The sequence below is a fragment of the Molossus molossus genome, unplaced genomic scaffold (genome assembly GCF_014108415.1).
Source record: "Molossus molossus isolate mMolMol1 unplaced genomic scaffold, mMolMol1.p scaffold_m16_p_18, whole genome shotgun sequence".
In the NCBI taxonomy this organism is placed as follows: domain Eukaryota; kingdom Metazoa; phylum Chordata; class Mammalia; order Chiroptera; family Molossidae; genus Molossus; species Molossus molossus.
This window is the reverse complement of record NW_023425353.1, coordinates 6,536,957-6,558,074: the sequence shown is the minus strand read 5'-3', so window position 1 is coordinate 6,558,074 and position 21,118 is coordinate 6,536,957. Positions and strand designations below refer to the sequence as shown.

Below are 21,118 nucleotides of genomic sequence, written 5' to 3'. Positions count from 1 at the left end.
AACGAAGCTCTGTGACTGAGGGAAGGTTTGCTCCTGGAGCTTCCCCAGGTTCTCCCAGGTGGGGGGAACGGTCTTGTGGGCCACACTGCTTTATGATCCCAGGGGCAGAGGGCCTTTTTCATGAGCTTCAGGAAGAAAGACCAGAGGAAGCTGCTGACTGGCCTGAGGGGTGTTTGCCAGGACATCGCCCTGAAAGCCACCTGCTATGTCAGGGATAGCCCGAAGGTACAGGTGCTCTGTGGGCACGAGGGGGATGAGAGATCCAAGGGGGAATATAGAGAGAAAAAGAAGGCATCACCAAGATGATAGGGAATGGGGGAAGTATCCTTCAAGAAACTAAAGCACGAGTCACAGGAAAACACGATGACAAACAGCTAGATGGCAATATGATTATCAAAGCCCATAATAAAGTCCACTTTGGTATCAAGACACACTATGTACAAGCAAATTCACTTATCTTAATGGGTTTTTATGTACAAATCATCTATACACACGAAGCAGAGCCTCACACATAATCTGAGGTAAAGAATCAATTTTTACAAAATTCCCCTACTAATATTTTTGTAAAATACAATAATGTGAATTGCTAAAACACTGATGTTACCTTGCATGTCATGGCAATTTGCAATACAAGTTTCTAGACGCTTCCTCTGGTTCTGTGCTTAACACACACCTGCAACAAATGCTCGAGGGCGGCACTCCTACAAATGGGCACAGATCCGACGCCACACTCTGAGTGCCGCTGCTTTAGACTACGGTAGGCCAGGGGTCCTGCCACAAAGGCTCAACTCAATACGAAAATGCATGAGCAAAGTTCTGTTCCAAATAAAGTTTATTTACAAAAACAGCCAGTGGGAAAAATTTTGTCATGAACTGTAGTTTGCCTACCCTTGCCCCAGACCAGTGCTGATCAAACTCTAATGTGCATGAGAACCCTCTGGGATCCTGTGAAAACACATATTCTGACTCAACAGGTCTGAGATTGGGCTAAGAATCTGTATTTATAACAGCCTACAAGTAGATGTCAACACTGGCAGTCCACGGCCCATGTTTTTAGTAGTAAGGCTCCACAGACTGTTCTCTGTGAGCCCAGAGACTGAAATGTGACCTCCAGTATAACAGGTGCTTTATAGTGGGTCTTCACTGAGCTTAGAGAAGACTGTATCTTTCAGTCTGGCACATGTCTTCTTCTGCTTTAAAGGAATGATTACAATTAGAAAAAAATTGATAAGGACAGTCTTATTGAAACCAATGACATAAACTGTTGAATGGTTTACCATTCTTTCAATCACATCAACGCAAGCAGGTGATCAAGAAACATCTACTGACTGCTAGCTGGATGCAGGAATACCAAATTGGGTGCACTAGGGGAGGAAGCTAGGAAGATAGTGGAGCTTTCCTGTTATTTCTATACTATCTTCTAAGATATTTTGCAGCTGACATGATACTATATATAGAGAACCCTATAGATAGCACCAAAACAAACAAACAAAATGACTGGAACTGAAAAATGAATTCAGTAAGCTAGCAGGATACAAAACAAATATCCAGAAATCTGTTGCATTTTTATACACCAATAATGAACTATCAGAAAGGGAAACTAAGGAAACAATTCATTTTACAATTACATAAAAAATATACCTAGTAATAAATTTAACCAAAGATGTAAAAGACCTGTACTTGGAAAACTATAAGACACCGAAGAAAGAAAGTGAAGAAGGTACAAATAAGTGGAAGCATATACCATGTTCATGGACAGGAAGAGTTAACATAATTAAAATGTCCACAACACCCAAAACAATCTATAGATTCAACACAATTTCTATCAAAATACCAATGGTGTATTTCACAGAAATAGAACAAATATGCCAAAAATTTATATGGAACCATAAAACACCCAAATAGCCACAGAAATCTTGAGAAAGAAGAACAAATTTGGAGGAATCATGCTACTTGATATCAATTTGTACTACAAGGCCACAGTAATAAAAACAGCATGGCACTGGCATAAAAATAGACACATAGATCAATGAAAAGAATAGAAAGCCCAGAAATAAACCACATGTTTATGGTCAATTATTATTTGACAAAGGCGGCAAGAACACACAGAGGGGTAAAGACAGTTAAATGGTGCTGGGAAAATTGGGTAGATACATGCAAAAAAATTGAAACTAGACCCCCTTCTTACATAATACAAAAGAATAAACTCAAAATGGATTAAAGAGTTAAATGTTAGACTTGAAACCATAAAAATCCTAGAAGAAAACATAGGCAGTAAAATCTCGAAGATTTCTCATAGCAATATTTTTTCTGATATGTCTCCTCAGGCAAAGGAAACAAAAGAAAAAATAAACAAATAGGACTACATCAAACTAAAAAGGTTTTGCACAACAAAGCAAGCCATCAACAAAATGAGAAGACAACCTACTGAATGGGAGAACATACTTGCCAATGATATATCTGTCAAAGGGTTAATATCCAAAATTTATAAAGAACTTATACAAATCAACACCAATAAATAAATAAATAAATAAATAAATAAATAAATAAATAAATAAATAAGCAAGCAAGCAAGCAATCCAATTAAGAAATGGGCAAAAGACTTGAATAGATACTTCTCCAAAGAGGACATACAGATGCCCGATAAACATATGAAAAGATGTTCAATGTCAGTCAATCATCAGAAAAACACAAATTAAAACCATAATGAGATATCACCTCACACCTGTCAGAATAGCTATCATAAATAAATCCACAAGCAAGTGTTGGAGAGGATGTGGAGACAAAGGTCCTCTCATGCACTGTTGGTGGGAATGCAGGTTGGTGCAGCCATTGTAGAAAACAGTATCAAGTTAATTAAAAAAATTAAAAAAGAAACTGCCTTATGTCCCAGCAATTCCACTTCTGAGAATACATCCAAAAATACCTGAAACATATGCACCCCTAGGTTCACAGCAGCACTATTTACAATAGCCAAGATCTGGAAACAGTACAAGTGACCATCAGTAGATGAGTGGGAAAAAAGTTGTGGTATATTTACATGATAAATACTACTTGGCAATAAAAAGTAAGGAAATCTTACTTTTGCAACAGCATGGATGGACCTGGATATTATTATGCTAAGTGAAATAAGTCAGTCAGAGAAAGACAAATACCATATGATTTCACTTATATGTAGAATCTAATGACAAAATAAACTAACAAACCAAATAGAAACAGATTTATAGATACAGAGAACAGACTGACAGCTGTCAGAGAAAAGGGGTGTTGGGGGGCTGGGTAAAAAAGGTGAAGGGATTAAGCAAAAAAAGAATACTTATAGTCAAAGACAACAGTATGGTGATCAGCAGAGGGAAAGGGATTTGGGAGGAGGTAGAAGTGGGTAATAGAGTTATAAGGTGATGGAAAGGAGACTTCACTTGGGGTAGTGAACATGCAATACAACATGCAGATGATGTATTATAGAACTGCACACTTGAAACCTATAGTTTTATTAATCAATGCCACCCCAATGTATTCAATAAAATAAAATAAAAAATATTTTGCATTTTGATAAATTGGCGCAATTTTCAATAGGTAGTGCTTTTAAGGTTGTACTTGGATAGGAAAATAGAATCACAGAATTTATTCTTTCAGTGAGAGTTCTCTTTTCATGTTTCTTTGCTTTTTTATTTTTTGTTTTTGCTTCTTTCACTCTCTTAATCTGAATACCTTTTCTTTGGAATTTGGTCAGTACTATCAGCATTTGGAAAAACTATTTGGTAGTTCAGCTCAATGAAGAAGAAACTCCATTCATAAAATGCAACTACTTTTCACAGGGTATAAAACAGAAAAATGTGAAACAATCTACATACAGTATTAGAGGGCACTTCACCTCCCACCGATCACCCAAAGCCAACATTCTGGGACCACAAGGACACAATGGAGAGTCAAAGTCACTTAGCTCTCCTTTTCAGAGAAATGTACTATATTTGACATTAATGAGCAAGTGAAATCTAGAAGGTCAAGCATTAAAGCTCCAAATGGATTTTCTGTTCACTGCTTAGACCCTAGGTCTCTGCATATTGGAGCAGACACCTACATGTCTGCTCACAACATTCAGCTGGAGTTCTAACTGAGAGGAAGGAGGCATCCAGAATGCTCAAGGATAATGATTAATGAAGCAACTCACAGATAAGCTGGAAACAAATAATTAACTCGGATCTGTGCCAGCTGCCCCTTGGGAATGTTAACTAATATGTGTGTTTGAAGACTTCCATTTCACAAGACCTCAAAGGTGGTAATAGAGTACCCCGGGGAGAGTTGTGAATACACAGATAAAATAGGCATGGCATGTCACAAAGGACCTTTAATTGCGAGAGAGCGGCCACCCAAGTCAGTCAAGTTGCAGTGTAAGCTATTCAGTGGACAGAACCCCCGTTAGGCCCATAATCAGCAAGCTGGGCGGCTTCAGCCCTTTGGTAGGGAGCAGCGAGAAAGGGCCGGGGGCAGCTCCGCCGGCAGCAGCTGCGGGCAGGCTCCCTCACTGGCAGCGTGCAGACCACTGCCCACAAACCCCACTGCCGACCATGGAGCACCCACGGCAGTTTTTTTCTCCAAAGCAAAATTTTCAGACAAACTTCGTAGGCAAACCTGTCAAAAATAACAAGATCCTGCCCTTCTCAGCCATCCCCCACCCTTCAATTTTATTTTTCAACCTAGCAAATATCACCCAACATATTAGGTGTTTGTTGTATAGTATGTATTTATCTACTCCTCAGCTTACTCTCTTCCCCTCAGAAATGGCAGCTCCAAGACAGAAAGACCTGCCGTCACTGCTTCCTCCTCAGCACCCAGGAATGCCTGGCGCCCGCACACACCTGCCTATGACACCTCCTTTGCCTGATGCTTGCGAACAGCTTTGTGTCCTGCTTAGTCATTCTGTGGTTTGGAGAACTCGTCCCGACTTCCTTGAGGGGCTGCCCCACAGTAAGTTGGGGAATTCCCCCAATAAAGTCATTCTTGCTATGGGATAAGCCTCGTCACCAACTTGTTTGACACTCCGACTTGTACCTATGGCTGAGTTCCCTTCTCAGTGATCTGCCTGGTACTCCAGTCTCCTTAGAACCAAGTACACGAGATGCTCGCTATGTCCCTACAGACGACTCAGGTGCCTCCTTACGTGGACTGTCCTGCCTTCTGCAGCTCGCTGCTCTCAGGCGAGGTCCCTCCCCGCTCTCACACGCTCCTCCCTGTGTAACCTACTAGCCCGGGGCCAGTGCGCTGCTGCTGGACAGGACCTCAGTTCACCCTCTGCAGAGGTCCTCTCCCCCACTGCTTCCTTGACCCTGGGGGACAAATCCAGTTCTAGCCTATGGCCCCTACCAAGCTGCCCTACCCCATAACAGTCTGGCCAGACACATGGCACTGGCGGCTGGCCTAGGAAACAGTTTCAGAAAGACAGCTCTTTGACGTACTATGTTTTTCTTCCCGGCTGAGAACATTCAGCTGGATTTATATGGAAATAAACAGACATGTGGACTGTCAATATGAATTTGCTCTAAAAAGACATCTTTAGAGAACCTACTATGCTTCCTGCACCATTCGAGTGGCAGAAATAATGATGCATATAATAGCTGAACAAATAAAACCATGGGCTGAATACAACAACTCGAGGAAAGACTGTACCTTTAGGTATTTTGACAAAATATGGAGCAAATGGAAAGTTTACTAAAAAGGTAACAATGGGGGTGGGGGGGGTGCAAAGAAATTTCAAGCTAATTTTATAGACTTTAGTAAGAGAAATAAATGAGTAAAGGAGATTTAAGTGGTGAGGACCATAAACTGTAAACATCACCTATGAAAGGAAATGGGGACAAATGATCACCGAGGAAGCATCTATTGAGGGTTATAAAGATTAAAAAGACACCAATTTTAGAAGTCAGCCTGGAGTGTCTTGCTCTTTTACCAAGACAGAGCATATACAGAGAAACCAATGGATTCTTATGAAATTCTTTAGTAAAACAATATATCTGAAGAATCCTGGCAAAAAAAAGGGTGTGGAAAAACAAAGAGTTTATTTTCCTACCTCTACCAAATCTCAGTCTGGACTCCCTCTCTCCTATTGAACTTAACACATCAGAAGATGCTGAGCTGAGCACTCGCGGGAACAGCAGGCCGCCCGGGGCTCGTGGGGGTGTCAAAGGCCAGACAAGTAAGAATGACTTTATCAGATATTAATAAACTCATCATTAGTCCTGAGACAATTAAAACAAACTCAGATTAGCAGTTCACTGAGTTACTAAATGCAGAGAAGTTTGTTTTATATCACAAAGCTTTTTATACTTGTTACTATTACTATAGCATTTGTTTAATTATGTTGTACCCTGATTAAGCAAACTTGATTTACAAAGCTACTCATTTTCTGAGAGAGATTTTAAATACTGAGTTTCTTCAAATAACTTTATAAATAAAAATATGGCTTTAAAACACTGCCTATTATTAATAACACTGATAAAAATGATGCTCAGGGAAGCAAGATAACAACATGGGAAGATGTTTATCATATAACATTGAAATTTTTTTTAAAGGCCGTCAAAAAGGGGCATTCTAATTATATAACCTTATAAACAGTATATGCATAGATAATCCTAGGAGAAAATTTAACAAAATTATAATAGTGGTTGTGTTGTGAGAAGAAAATTATGAACAATTTCTTTTTAAATCTCATACTTTTAGTGGGAAATGTAAATTTGTAAGAGTAAAAAATAATTTTTTAAATGTAAAGAAAACTATCAAAAAATACAGTGAAGAGATCTAAATGTGTAACCAAAGCATTCTTAACTGAAAAGTGAAAAGCTAAATTAAAATTTTATTAAGGTTTATTCACTTAATCCTAAGGTATAAAGGTAGTGTTGTCTAAAAAGCCATTATTGACAAATTCTGAAGGTTCTTGTATTCAAAATACTTCTATTTAAAGGAAACATATACATGCAAATTATGAAAAGATTTCTTACTTTACACTCTGGCTAGGAGTTCCTGTCTTTCTTAGAACAAAAAATGAAGTATCCCGCCCTGGCCGGTTTGGCTCAGCAGTTAGAGCGTCGGCCCGCGGTCCAGAGAGACCCAGGTTCGGTTCCTGCTAAGGGCATGTACCTCGGTTGCAGTTTGTCCCCAGCCCCGGTTGGGGTTGTGTGGGTAGCAGCCAGTCGATGTGTCGCTTTCACGTCGATGTTTCTCTCTGTCTCTCTTCCTCTCTCTCCCTCCCACTCTATCTAAAACAAAAATGGAAAAATGTCCTCGGGTGAGGATAAAAAAATAAATTAAAAAAAAAATTAAAAATGTTTAAAAAATGAAGTGTCTCTATCATATTATCTCCAGAGCTGTCTGTAATGATCTAAAACGCTATTTGGGCAATTCTCATTACCCAGAGTAGTTATGGTCTGTACAGTTGCCACAAACAATGGATTAGTGAACAGTGAACCATTATGGCTAAGGGAAACACAGGGTTAGATTCCTGGGAGCCTCTGGTCACAACATTTTTGTCTGCCAATCAATACATAACCTTGTTTGATGTGTGTTTCTATTTAAGGTCATTTTATTTAATATATGTTATAATTCATTAACATTGAACTTATGGTCAGTAGCACTGTAAGTCATGCCTAAACGAAGTACACTAGATAGCACTTGAACACTATGCAGGGGGCCATTTTAAATAGCAAAGTCACACACCAAAAAGGACAGAAATGTGGCACTAAACAGATGGCAGCGAGGACACCTGCCTGCAGCATGAGCGCTGGACAGGAAGGGAGAGAGCGGCTCGCCTGCGCCCAGCTGGGCACGCACATCAGCCAACAAGTAACGGAGGAACTGACGTGCATGCAAGCGCAGCCCATGGACACAGACCACAGTGCGGGGAAGGCCTGGGGGGCGGGAGCTGGCGGGGGGGGGGGGGCAGGGGGAGGAGAAGGAGGACATCTGTAATACTTTCAACAATAAAGATTAATGAAAAAAAATGTTTCCACTGCTCTCGGCACATCCACAAATGACGGAGAAAACAGTGCAAGTACTAATGTAGGAGTTACCAATACATTTTAACACAGGCAAATCTGCAAGTGTGGACTTAGCAAACCAGGGTCCACTATACTAAGAATGCTGGCTGACAAAATGCACATTAGGTTACAATAAAATTTCTTCAATACTTTGAAAAACATTCCTTGGAGTGCCAAGGCCCTTACTGATAACTAGAGGAACATGCCCTGCAAGTCACTGCATTCATCATGCTTTAAAACAGGGTGCAAAGTCATTCGTGTGAGAAGGCACAGAGCAGCATTACTTCAAGTTGAAAACACTCCAAATACCAACCGACAGAGGACTGACAACGTGAACTTATATATCTGCACAGATGGAAGCTATTCAGCCACTGACACTGTGGAGAACCACACAGGAACAGGCAACACAGGACATCTCGTGTAAAAAGAGCAGACCATGTACTAATGTCAATTACAGTGATTGTAATTTTGTCGAAATACTATACTCTATATTCATTTTAAAAGTGGATGTATATGTCATTTGATTTATTTGATTCTGTTTAATAAAATACCCTAAAACAAAGACAAAAACTATTTAGCAAACCACTCTGGCCAAGCCAATTTCTTCAGTATGCCCACTTGGACATGTTCCTCATTTCAAACGACAGTCATTCCCAATTCCCAGCTCTCTGGCAGTGGGTGGGGCAGAGCAGAGGGAAGGAAAGAGGATGCACAGTGTCTGAGTCCACTGGGGCTCGTGTCACCAGACAGACCACAGCTCACCACTGCTGAGCAGAATCAGACACCTTCGGTTCAAAGCTAAATTCAACCCCTCTTTGTTCTCACCACAGTTACCTTAGCAGAAAAAAAAAAACCCCTAACTCTTCTGATAATTATACATGATTTCCAACATACAGGACATTAGCGGCCCATTTCTCTTTAATAGTTTTAAAAGGCTTCCACACAAAATTCATAATCAATTACTGAGCATGTTGGGACTAATAACAAAATTTACTAAAATACCCCAAGTCTGTTATCGTCTTTAAATCACTTACCGTGAAACAAAATAAAGCATGTTAAAATTTGAATTTTGAGAAGCAGAGAAAACAATATAAACCTTATTTTGTATTTATTTCGGACAGAATGTCAGCAAGAAGCATGAAAACAGATTTAGAGTGTCGCAGCAGGGATGCTCTGACAATGTGGTCACTATCAGACACACTGATCATACAAGATGCCAAACCAAAGGCCTCTGCCAGGACCCCGCTCTCTAACTGGGAAGTATTGACAGGTTGGCAGGTAGAAAGAAACAAGTGTAAGCCGGGCATGAAAAGTCAGACATTCTTGGAAACGTGGATCAACTGGACAAGAGGACAAGAGCTGCACGATCACACTTATGAACTGATGACGGTAGGAAAACCACTGCAGAGAAAGGAGGAGAAATGAGCGGGGTGGACGGTTCCCCGCCCTTGACCTTGTGCACGCTGCAGCCCAGACAAGGGCAGGCCCAAGCCCAGCTCGTGTATTCATGAGCTCACGATCACTGTACTCTTCCAGACTGGACCATCAGGTGGACTGTCACCATAAAGAACAGCTGCCTGGACTTTTCATCTTTTCAGCTCTACATGAAAGTAAAATTTATTTTCAAACAGGCCTGTAAAAACAGAGATTCAGGGCAGTTGTTTAAAAAATAATGCTCATGTTACGTGAGGTGTTGGGCATTATATCGGAAAATAAACCCCTCAAGAATTCTATTACCCCCCAAATAAACATTCCTTTGAAGATAACGTATGTTAGCAAATACGCGTGGTATGTAATGAAATGAGTTGTTTCATGCCTCTGATATAAGCATGTACATAAGAAAAAAAGAGGATACTGTGTTTTGTTTTTAAATACACTCTAATGTATGATAATTAACAATATGTGAGGCATTTAGCACATGTTAAACCTCAAACATTTATTACAACTCAGGGCAGCTGCATAAACCTGACACTGGAAAGATGACAGGCAGTTCTACTTCCCTGGCCTCAAATTCAAGGACTTTTGAAGCACATATCACAGAGCTGGCCTCTTCTCAAATTTATACCGAATGGTATTTTGTGGCTTGTGTAAACACGAACCGAACCCTCCCTTCATTGACGTGTTTCTTGCCTGTCTGAACAGAGAGTGACCGCAGCTGAATGCTCGGTCGTCGCATCCACCTCCAAACAGCACCAGCAGGAACGCCGGCGTCCGTGCACCTGCTCTCTTCCCCTCCGTTACAATGAGTCCAAATCCAAGTGTGAGAAATGAAAGCGGAATTGAACACTCAAACAATACAACACAAGCTAGTCTTCATTGTGCTTTAGAAATATTTGCCAAGTACTTGCACATATATTATCTCAGTTGGTCAAACAATGCTTGGGGTGTTATTTTCATATCTCCTTCCGAGACGAGGAGACAGAAGTTGAACGCATACATCCAAATAGCTCAGCAATGTATGAAAAGGTGCTCACCCTCATTAGTCATGAGGGAAAAGCATTAAAGCCACAACGAGGCACAACCACACACCATCAGAACAACTCGAATGGAGAAGACCGACTGCCCACTGCAGTGGACGCACTCGTGCCGAGAGCAGCCTGGTTCACTGATGTTTGGCAGCATCAACTCAAGTGGAACATGACCCATGGCCCCGTGACCCAGAAACCCTGGTTCCCAGCGTGTATCCACAGAAATGGGCTGCAAAGAACGTGAGAATGCTCGCAGCAACATTATTCCTAAGAGTTGAAACTGAGAATAACACAAATGTCTATCAACAGAGGAGGATAAAAAAGTTCTGGTAAATTCATACAATAGATACTATATGGAGAAAAAAATGAGTAAACCAGTGCAACACGAAACGTGATGGTCTTACCAATAAAACTTAAGTGGAAGATGGCAAACATTAAAGTATTCATTACGTGATTCCGTTTACATTAAGCAGGCAAAATTAATCTATGATAATAGACGTCAGGACAGTGGTTACCTTGGAGAGAAGGCTGGGTAGGAGAAGTATGTGAGTTGGAGCTTGAGGGGCTTCTGGAGGAGGCTGTCTTAGACTGCTCAGGCTTCTGTATGGAAGGAACCACCGTGGACTGGGTGGTTTAAACAACAATCACTTCTCACAATCTGGAGGCTGGCCAATTCGAGATCAACGCACCAACAGATTGTGTCTGGTGAGAATCCACTTCCTGATACGCAGACAACCTACTTCTAGCTGTGTCCTCACATTACAGAAGTGGTGAGAGAGTTCTCTGGGGTCTTTCATGAAGGTACTAATCCCATTCATGAGGACTCTACCCTCATGATCTAATTTCCTCCCGAAGGCCCCACTTCCTAATACCATCACACTGGTGTGGGATTTCAACATGCAAAATTGGGGAGACTCAAGCATTCAGTCCATAACACTGTTCATATCTATTTCTTGATCTGAATGGAGGGTACATAGGTATGTTCACTTTGTGATAATTCATTAAGCTACATACTGAAATAATCTCCATACTGTTCTATAGGTAGGTTATACTTTAATAAAAGTTCATTAAAATTTTTAAATGATACTATCATATAAAATTATTGCCCTTCTAAATGGAAAATATGTGTGTTTATTTCCATTCATGTAATGAAACAAGCCTCTGAGGTGATAAGTACTGTGATCACCTCCATGTTATTAATGAGGAAATCAAGGCACACAAAGTTAAACACCCTGCCCAACGTCCTACAACCAGTCGGTGGTTGAAAAGGATGGGGACCCAGGCGGTCTGGCACCAGAGAATCCCTTCCTTCTCAAACTAGCATTTGCTGCTTCTGCAGCACATCGCCTCCTGGATGCTCAAGGGTTTGAAACACGACTCACAGCTGGATCTAATCCAGGAAGCACACTGAAACCCAGTGAGGTGGTTCACTAATGCCTGCCGTTCACGGCTGCTCTGCAAAATCAGGCCTCCCCAGGCAACGGGTCTGCTGACTTTGGCCGACAAGTTGGGGCCACTATTGAGATGCATGTCAACTGTCTTTTCACTTTATTCATTTATGCAAAATGTTTTACATACTCCAGATGTTGTTGCAACTCATTTTCTACACCTTTGGAATTTTAAGTTTAAAATTAGAAATAAAAGCGAAAGCATAATTTAGGAAAACAAAAACCTAAGGATAACATTCCTTATAGTTTTTTCCTTAAATGTGCTCAAATTCTTTACAGATTACTACAAAACTCTACTTATACTTCCTATTTTATATTATTTTTACTCTATGATTCTAAGAATGCCAGTGTTCAGAATTCTGTAAGTTAAGAACGATGAAGGTAAGTTGAGATCTATTCTACCACCAGCAGAACACACTCTATTCTCGTTCTCTCATCTCCAGCCCAGCTGGAAAATAGGAGAATTATAAAATATATGATAATGCACTTCATGTGAATCTAATTTAGTAAGTGGACTATCTTGCAAACACTTAGATGTCAACAGTCTGGCAGAGGAACTCCATTTCACAGGTAACAAACAAATGACACAGTAATCATCAAGGCACCTGTGCTACGCCCCGATGAAAATCAGCATGTGGGCTAATAGTCAAGCAAAATAAATGTAAGTTCCAGCTATGGCTGACACTGTGAGTGGAAATATATGTCAGTCCATCACGTTTGTCTTGAATGATGGTGTTTATTACTTGATCAGCAGAATTAGCTCAAATACCGGCAACAAGCAGCCGCCAGCGTCGGCTAATGTCAGTCGAACAGCCTTTTGTAATTTTCGGTCTCAGTGCCTTCTATGGGGCTAATCCCCTTATTTAACAAGGAAATCAATAACTTGGAAATAATTAGGTTTGGGCTCTTGGGAACGTACTTCTGGGCAGGGCCAGGGTCCGACTTGAAATAATTGCTGCCAGAACTACGTCCAGGTTCCCTGCAAAAGCAAATCAATTCGTCTGCACCTTCTGTAGTCGAGAACACTATTTTGTTCTCTGAGATTTGTGAAACAATGCCAGGACTGAAAATACCCATTACAGCCCTACGCTTTTTAACTGGCTTCGAAATTTCAATTTTTGGAAAATGTGCTGCGAGCCGAGGCTTGCATTCGTCTTCCTGATATAGCATGAGGAATACCTCCCACAGACCTTTCCCCACCTAGGCTGACAGCCCATCTCAAACAGCCTGTGCAAGCACTGGGAATTACTCCATAAGGTAAAGTCAAAATTTTTGAAGAACCAGTTTTTTTTATCCTCACCCGAGGACATTTTTGCTTTTATCTTGAGATAGAGCAGGAGGGAGAGAGAGAAGAGAGAGAAACATCGACGTGAGAGAGACACATTGAGTGGTTGCCACCCACATGACCCAGCCAGGGCCGGGATGCAACCGAGGTACGTGCCCTTAGCAGGAACCGACCCGGGCCTCTCTGGTCCGCGGGCCGATGCTTCAACCACTGAGCCAAACCGGCCAGGGCGAAGAAACAGTTTTTTAAAAAATGGCTCTGCAAGTGATTTTTCATTCCCCTCCTAATATTTTTACAAAATAAAAATTTAGGATCAGCCACTAAGAAAAGACATTTATAAAAACAATGAAATGATTGTCTTGGCAGATTTAATCCCTTGATGGTTCTTGATTATTCTTAACACCGAATTTCATTAGACACTAAAAGTTCAGCATTTTATTACAGTTGCCTGTCCTCTGGGTACTCTGTGGTTCAAGTAGTTTAAAGAGCTGTGTCCATGGTATTTACAGATTTTAATTGGTTTGAAAATCACTGGGAGGAAAATGATTCTTCCTTGGAAAGGAGTAGCACGAAGGGATAAATGAATTAATAAATAATTAGGGAGCCACTGATAATGTTCCTACTTAATGAAAACAAGGTGCTTATGTAGACAGAAAAGTCAACCCCAAACACTTCCTTCATGGCTGGGTGACTAGGGACTTCAGTGACTGGGCAATTCTTCAGTAGCACTGGGAAACTGAAGATAAGTAGCTGATAATACCTTACCGTTTATTTGTGAGTCAGAAGGAAAAGTCTTAGCTAAAACAAGGTTGCTAACTACCTGAGCCATAATGAAAACAGACAATCATCCTATACTACTAAGACAAAACTTTATACATGTGAACCTCAGAAGGCTATTGCCATTATACTTAATAATGAAAAGCTTCCACATTGAGTTCAGACCACATTTCTTTTTAAAAATCTTTAGTTTTCATTCATGAGTTCCTTAGTGATAGGTTCGGATTTCCTGTGTCTTCATATATCTTAAGAGCCAACAAAATATATCAGATACTCTACTCAACAGCATCAGAATAATGACTCTCAGATAAAGTTTAATATCAAATGGTTTTGGCATATATACTACCCCACAGAAATGTTAAGAGTATTAGATGATACACTCAAAAATTTTAGTCTTTTCCACATAATAAATATCCATCTAATCCTTGTTATCATAGACAACTGTGTACCTCCAATGGAAATAAGACCTTCTGGTATAGATTGATTAAAAGTTTACTGAGTACCTACTGTACACCAGCAGGTGTATGATAGCGACATTCTAGTTAAGACAAGATGCACCTAAAACAACGTTATTTGGTATTTAGAGCACATATTACAAACTGTAACACATGTAACTTGTTAGAGATGAAAGGTAAAAAGCATACAGAAGGCAGTAAGGACATTATTTTCCAGATATATGATAATATAACTCTATAATTTTCTTTTGTCTCCAATCATATCGTACTACCTTCAGCATCTTCGTGAAAGGAATCCCACACCTACTCTTCTCTAAGTCATGTAAGTGTAGGACTAATTGCTTCATTGTAAATTACCCAAATAATGTTTCATGCCAATCCATATGTTTAGTACACTACACCTTTTTTTCCTGCTACCTCCCAGAACTTTTACAGCTTAGCCTCTGAAATAATATCCTGGGGGCACTTACGACCCTTTTACCCCAAGTGAGTTAAATCATTGGATATTTCAATGGCATTTAAGGAAGGGCTTGCATCTGGCTGCATAGCACTTGTGGGTGGACTTACTAACCCCCACCAGCAGGAACAAGGCTGCTACTGATGATGAGAAATCAGAATTATTCAACCTCCAACAGAGAGCTTACCTTAGGATCAGCTGTGAGCAATTTGAAGGCTTGATATACTTGAGCTTCCTTCACGCCACCACCAAGATCCAAGAAGTTGGCTGGCTTCCCACCATTCAGGAAAATGATATCACAAGTAGCCATGGCAAGTCCAGCACCATTCACTGTAAAATGAAAATGGCATGCAAGACAGAATAAATTGAGCAAAACAAAAATGGTCCATAAGCTTTTTCCCTGTCATGATGGGCCTATTTCTGCCCTGTTTGGAATTCTGTTCAACCAGATTAAGTTAATAGATTTTTAGGATAAGAAACCCGAAAAATGTGTATACAAAGAATAACCAAAAAAGACCTGGGAATGGGAAGATGAATTTATCGAGAAGTTAAATCAACCTGGGCAATAGAAAGAAGGGAAGAGTTTAAATAAGTTATCAATTTGGGCTAGTTAGTAATAGAGGGGGGAGTTGTAGGTGCCCAGAAAAATAACTTTCAAGAGAACTGGAAAAGAAAGAAAAAAGCTATAAAAAATAACTAGGGCCTATGAATTACATTCTTTTTAATATCCTTTAAGAGACTTGAATGCAATTCTTTTATCTTTCTGTTTGCTGAGAATAGAGTCCTTTGAATATGGCTGAACCACAGGCAATCCAACTTTGATAGGTTTTTTTAAAATACCGAGTACAGCCATGCGTAATTGTATGTTACCTGGCTAAGGTCAGAAAACAAATGAACAAACGATAACTCAAGACAACATTCCCATACCCCTGTTCTTTTTTTCAAAATAATATAAAAAATGTTGACTAGCAACCTGATCATGAAAACTAGAACCAAAATATGCTAGCATCTTAGGAGCTTTCCTTTAAAAACCAAGTAAAGCGTTTTAACATTGAAATTCTTATTTTCCAGAACTAAGTTTTATTGATCAATTGTAGTTCTTTTGTTTCTTATGCTTAGTTATATACAATTATTTTCTTCAGGTTAGAAAGCAAAAAAAAAAAAAAAAAAAATCTCCTGAACTCCCTTTTTTTCTGACCCTTGAATTCCCCAATCGAACTGTGACTAACTTAATTAATTATGGGTCAACTAAAATAAAAACGGTTGATCTAGAACCTGAAAGCAATTTGAAATGTGTTGGGCTAATCTGGTCAAACCATGAACACTCCACAGAGGCTACAGAGAATTTGTATTTAATTTGTTCTAAACACATCTTTTTTCTTTTTCCTTTGTAAATGCCTAGAAATATTGAGAGCACATGAGTTCATCCAGATCAGAGACGAGAGTGATGTGGTATATGAGGGTGATGGCTCCAGTACCAGGCAAGAGCTCTTGTACCACTTGTAACTGGCTGTCACTTTCTATTGTATTGAACAGCAAACTACCGCATGAGGTTCGTTCAGTTGTTAATATAATGATACTGTTGGTTTAATGAGCTACAAATATTTTTTATTTTAATTCCATTAAGATTAACACCTCAGTTTCCAGCGTAATAAATTGGTTCCAGTGTAACACACAAGCGTATAAATCTCAGTACTGTAAACTGTGGACAATAACATAAGTTGTGTTGCCTCTATAGACACATTCTTATTGCAAATGAATGAGCCATTTTCACAAATTTAGATGAGTTTGATAAAATCAATTGTTTTATTAATAAGCTGGTATAATGGAGTAAACATTTTATTGTTTATCACGAGCTGAAACTTGAGCATAATGATGGAAGTATATGTTCTCTTCTCTTTCCTCGGAGAAAGCAGTTTTATCTGCACCCAAACTTCAGAACAGTTCCTACCATATTAAAACTGCCTGCAGTAGCAAAGGTCCGCTTTTTACTAAGCTAGTTTAACTCCAATGCCTTAAAACACTGGTTCTCTATTGGAGACACTTTGGTTGTCACAGGGGAAGGTGGTAGTGGCACCCAAAGCCAGGATACTGCTGAATACCTTACAATGTATAGGACAGTCCCCCCGCCCCCCAGTAAGGGATTGTCCCATCTGGAATGTCCATTGTGCCAGAGTTGAGAAACCTGCTTTAAACCAGTGCCCATGGACCAAAATCAACTTGGGAAGACACTTGGCATTATGTCCTAAGACTTATGGGTACAAAAATCTCTTATGTTTACTTGCTATTAGGAAATAAATTTCAGAAGTCAGGAGTTCCTAAATTCTGCAAAAATCCACAAATCATTCTTTTGCTATAACTGATTTCTCACCAAAGCAAGCAATGTTCCCATCCAGGCCTATGTATTTTAGATCATATCTGGCAGCTTCATTTTCAATGGGCTCGTTTTCTGATCTGTCATCCATAGCAAATATGTCCTTTTGTCGGAATTCTGCATTGTCATCAAAGTTTATCTTGGCATCAAAACAGACAACTGAAAAAAAAGGAATATACATGAATATATCTCCTAAGGATCTACATACTAAGTTCTAGGGCCTATAGGCAAAGGAAAAAGGAAAAAAAAAAAAACTAAGATGTTGTCACTCTACCTCATAATATAGAAAGGAGAAACCGTTGTGGCTTTCTTGACCTGAATTTAAATTGCACAGCTATGAAGACAAGTATGGAATGGTTCCTGTTCTCAAGAGAGTTACATTCTAACAAACAGCACAGTAATTTATATCTGTTGGTTTCTGTTCAATAAAATAACAATGTAAGTTGCTATCATCACCCATTAAAACTAGGGCTGCCAGCTACATGTAACTTTGATTAGCTATTCATACTATATGTTTAGTCATTAAGCACTGATCACCGTTCCTTTCTATGCAGAGACTAGAAAATAACACACAGCCCTGCTGTCCTCTTTCCTCTGGTGGTGCAAAATGACATTTTTATGTAATCTGTATCCTCATCAATGTTTCTGAAAGATGTAGTGGAAAGAACACTGGGTCAGACTCAATAGTTTTTATTTGTTCCTTAACTAACTGTGGCCTTGACAAAAATAAATAAATAGATAACCTACTTCCTCTCTGGGCCTGGTTTTCTTATTTAAGAAATGGAAATAATCCCCAGACTGCTGACACACTTACTTTGGGGTCAGCTAAACTGAATACCATCATCTTGATGTGTGAAGGGTATGACTGTTTGATTCAAGTTGAAAAACACTAAGAGACCAAGACTAGTCAGACACAGTGGAAGGCTGCCAGGCATGATCAGCAAGGCTGTCTCCAATCCCTGGTGCTGGTATGTATGTCTCTTAGCCCTTTCAGTGGCCAAGGGCCCTGGGCACAGTAAAACTCAGTGACAGGGATGGGCTGCAGAACGTGTTCCTTGATTGACAAGAGGTCTTCTGTATGTTCAATCAGGGGAGAGTGTAGTGGGTGATTTCTGGGGTCTGGTCCCTTTTTTTATCCTTGAGGGTAGAAATTAGTTATCTGTGATGCCATTCCATCACAACCTTCCTCTGCTTTACTTGGGACATGGATCTTTGACCGGTAATTCAGAGACGTTACTATTCTTCTCCAGGATTGCAGACAGGGAAACAACTACCCTGGCATATTTCAATCAAAAGCAATGATTATAGTGTCTGAATCCCTTTTGCTTCCTATGGAAAGAAGATATTGTTACATTACGACATCCTGGGGTTAAAGACGTAGGTAGTGGTTTTCCTCAATGGTCTCTCTACCACAATAATCAAGCACTTGATACAAATCTGTGCAGATCTGGCATATTAATATCTAAGAATACTCAGCTTAAACAAAGGTCCAAACCACAAATTACACTGTAGCACTGACAACAGAATTTTACATAGAAGTTAATATCTCTTCCTGAGTCAGTAGTCTTGCCACAAAATGTCCAACCGCCTTACCCAAACACTGTGAATACAAGCAGCAAATGAGTAATCACTTTCCAGAATACTGAAATCTTAATGATGGAATCTTGCAATTACCAAAGGAATTGGCCAATGCTCTCTGCTTGCTACAGTGGCATTTTCTCAGCAGTTAATGACCGGTGTAAAAATCAATAGGAAAGCAACTTCATTCTTGGCTTTCCACTGGGTTTATAAGTATATTTAAATTAATTTATTAGTAACACTAGCTCTTCCATTACTCATTGGCAAAGCTACTCATAATTGACAACTTTGAAATAAATGGGCAAAGGCAATCGAATTGATTTCCTAAGTGAAGAGTTTCAAATAAAAGAATTCTTGGTCAAGATCAATAAAGTAGTAAATCAAAGTAAGTCCAGGCTGATCTTTGCCCCTTACGAAGACTACATTTACAAGCACCTTGAGAGACAGCGTAATTAATGGATGAATAAGTATGCAAAGTTCAGGAGGCAGGCCCAGCTAACATTTCTGCCAGCTCATATTTTCAAGATGCTTTTCTCCTGTGGTATGATGTATACGCCAAGTAGAGAAATGAGTTCACTATTTGGGGGCCACCCTGGGAGATGTAGGCTTTGAGGGCGGCAACTCAGTTTTAGATTACCTTTCTTAACTCCTAAGAATTTTCACAAAGGATTTTAATGGCTGGCATTTCAAGCTTTGTAATTGACAGAGAAGGAAATTTTCTCCTAAAGGATGAGGATGAAAGAGATGCCTTTGTTGACCCTCAAATCACACTACACCTCTGCAGAAGGCCAAGGTGACTATAGATTGGTACGAAAAAGCCCCAAGTGAGAATGGAAGTCAGTGGGTGGTCCAGTGTGTCCCTCAGGTCAGCTCACTGCCTGTTTATACAAACAGGGTTTTACTAGAATGTAGCCACATTCTACTGAAATGAATGTAGTCAGTCACTTACGTATCTCTGGGACCCCTGAGAGCCCCACAGCGGAGGTGGACAGCTGCAAGCAGACTCCCCGCCCTTCGCAGAACAAGGCTGCCATCCGGCTAAGTCACAGTTCTCCTCACATCTGTACCCTGCTCTAACAATGGACATAGTGGCTCAGATATCATGTTTGTTATGGTGAAGGAAAAACTGAGAAAAACGCATCCTGCTAGCTTGAAAATAAAAATATATAACAAATACAATAAACAAAACCTCAGAGCTAGCACAAAAGTAGATGAATCCCTGAATATTGATTGATTCTTATATGCTTATTCCCCCTGTAAGGCCCCTCTAAGTGCAGCTTTTGAACTGGTGTGTTAAAAATGAACTGATGTCTATGTCAACATCAGGGCAATAAAATAACTTGCTTGCTCAAACCTTAGCTTTTTCACTTAATAAAACAACAAACTATGGTAAATGTATTTTTGGAGGTGCTCAGCTTGGTTCAGACATTACGATTTTCAATGTCACAATAATAAAACCTCAATTCTTTAGAAAATTCAACTTGAACAAAGGCCATTCTGTGTACAAAGTGGGTAAAAAAACACACCTATTAATATTTATAAAACAATTTTCACCATCAAAAAGCACATTGTTACATGCTTGATAGATTATACAAATGAATTTTTCTTCTGAACAAATATCAAAGAAAGCTGTGGCACTTATATTCATAGGGTGATTTTGTTGTTTTGTTCAGTGGTGTTAAGATTCTGTGAGCTGCTAATTCAACAACCTCCATGAAGAATGTTGACTGGCAGTTTGCAGCCTCTGACCCTAGAGTTTTAGCAGAAGAATGTACCATGGAATTAAACAAAAGAAAAATACATTTCAGAGGGGAGACTCACGCATAAAAGAAGCATAACAACAGCAGGAAATAAGACTGTCATAATTAGTTTGAAAAATAATCTGTCTTCAAGCAACGCACTGCATTTGATTTGTGATAAACAGCCAGAATGTGCTACCGAAATGTGCCCTGCCAAAGTGGCCTTAAAATGCTGATTCTTTCAAATTGGTCCCACTTTCCATTAAATATTGATGCTCCAAGAGTTGTATACTTTCTAGAACTTTTTTTAGTTGCTGTGAAGAGAGAAAATAGATATGAGGAGGGAGGGGTTTTAGGGTAGGTAGAGAACTAAAAATGTTCTTGTGTATAAAGACAGAAACAGAGAAACACCCACCAGCAACATGGGCACTTGCTAACACAAAGCATCAGGGTTGTTATTTTGGGAAATTAATCTGAGGCAAGAAAGAGATTTGACGTTCCAGTTAA

General features: G+C 39.7%; 1 protein-coding gene across 6 annotated transcripts in view; it reads right to left on the bottom strand.

The window, feature by feature from the left end:
* The window catches only part of SUCLG2 (succinate-CoA ligase GDP-forming subunit beta), a 238,994-nt gene that overhangs the window by 80,717 nt on the left and 137,159 nt on the right, over nucleotides 1–21,118 (bottom strand). For all 6 annotated transcript variants that reach the window (XM_036266382.1, XM_036266383.1, XM_036266384.1 and 3 more), the window contains 2 exons: nucleotides 17,292–17,453; nucleotides 15,108–15,250 (listed from right to left, as the gene is read on the bottom strand). In XM_036266382.1, coding sequence (XP_036122275.1) covers nucleotides 15,108–15,250; nucleotides 17,292–17,453 — 305 coding nt within the window. The remainder of the gene's footprint in view (nucleotides 1–15,107; nucleotides 15,251–17,291; nucleotides 17,454–21,118) is intronic.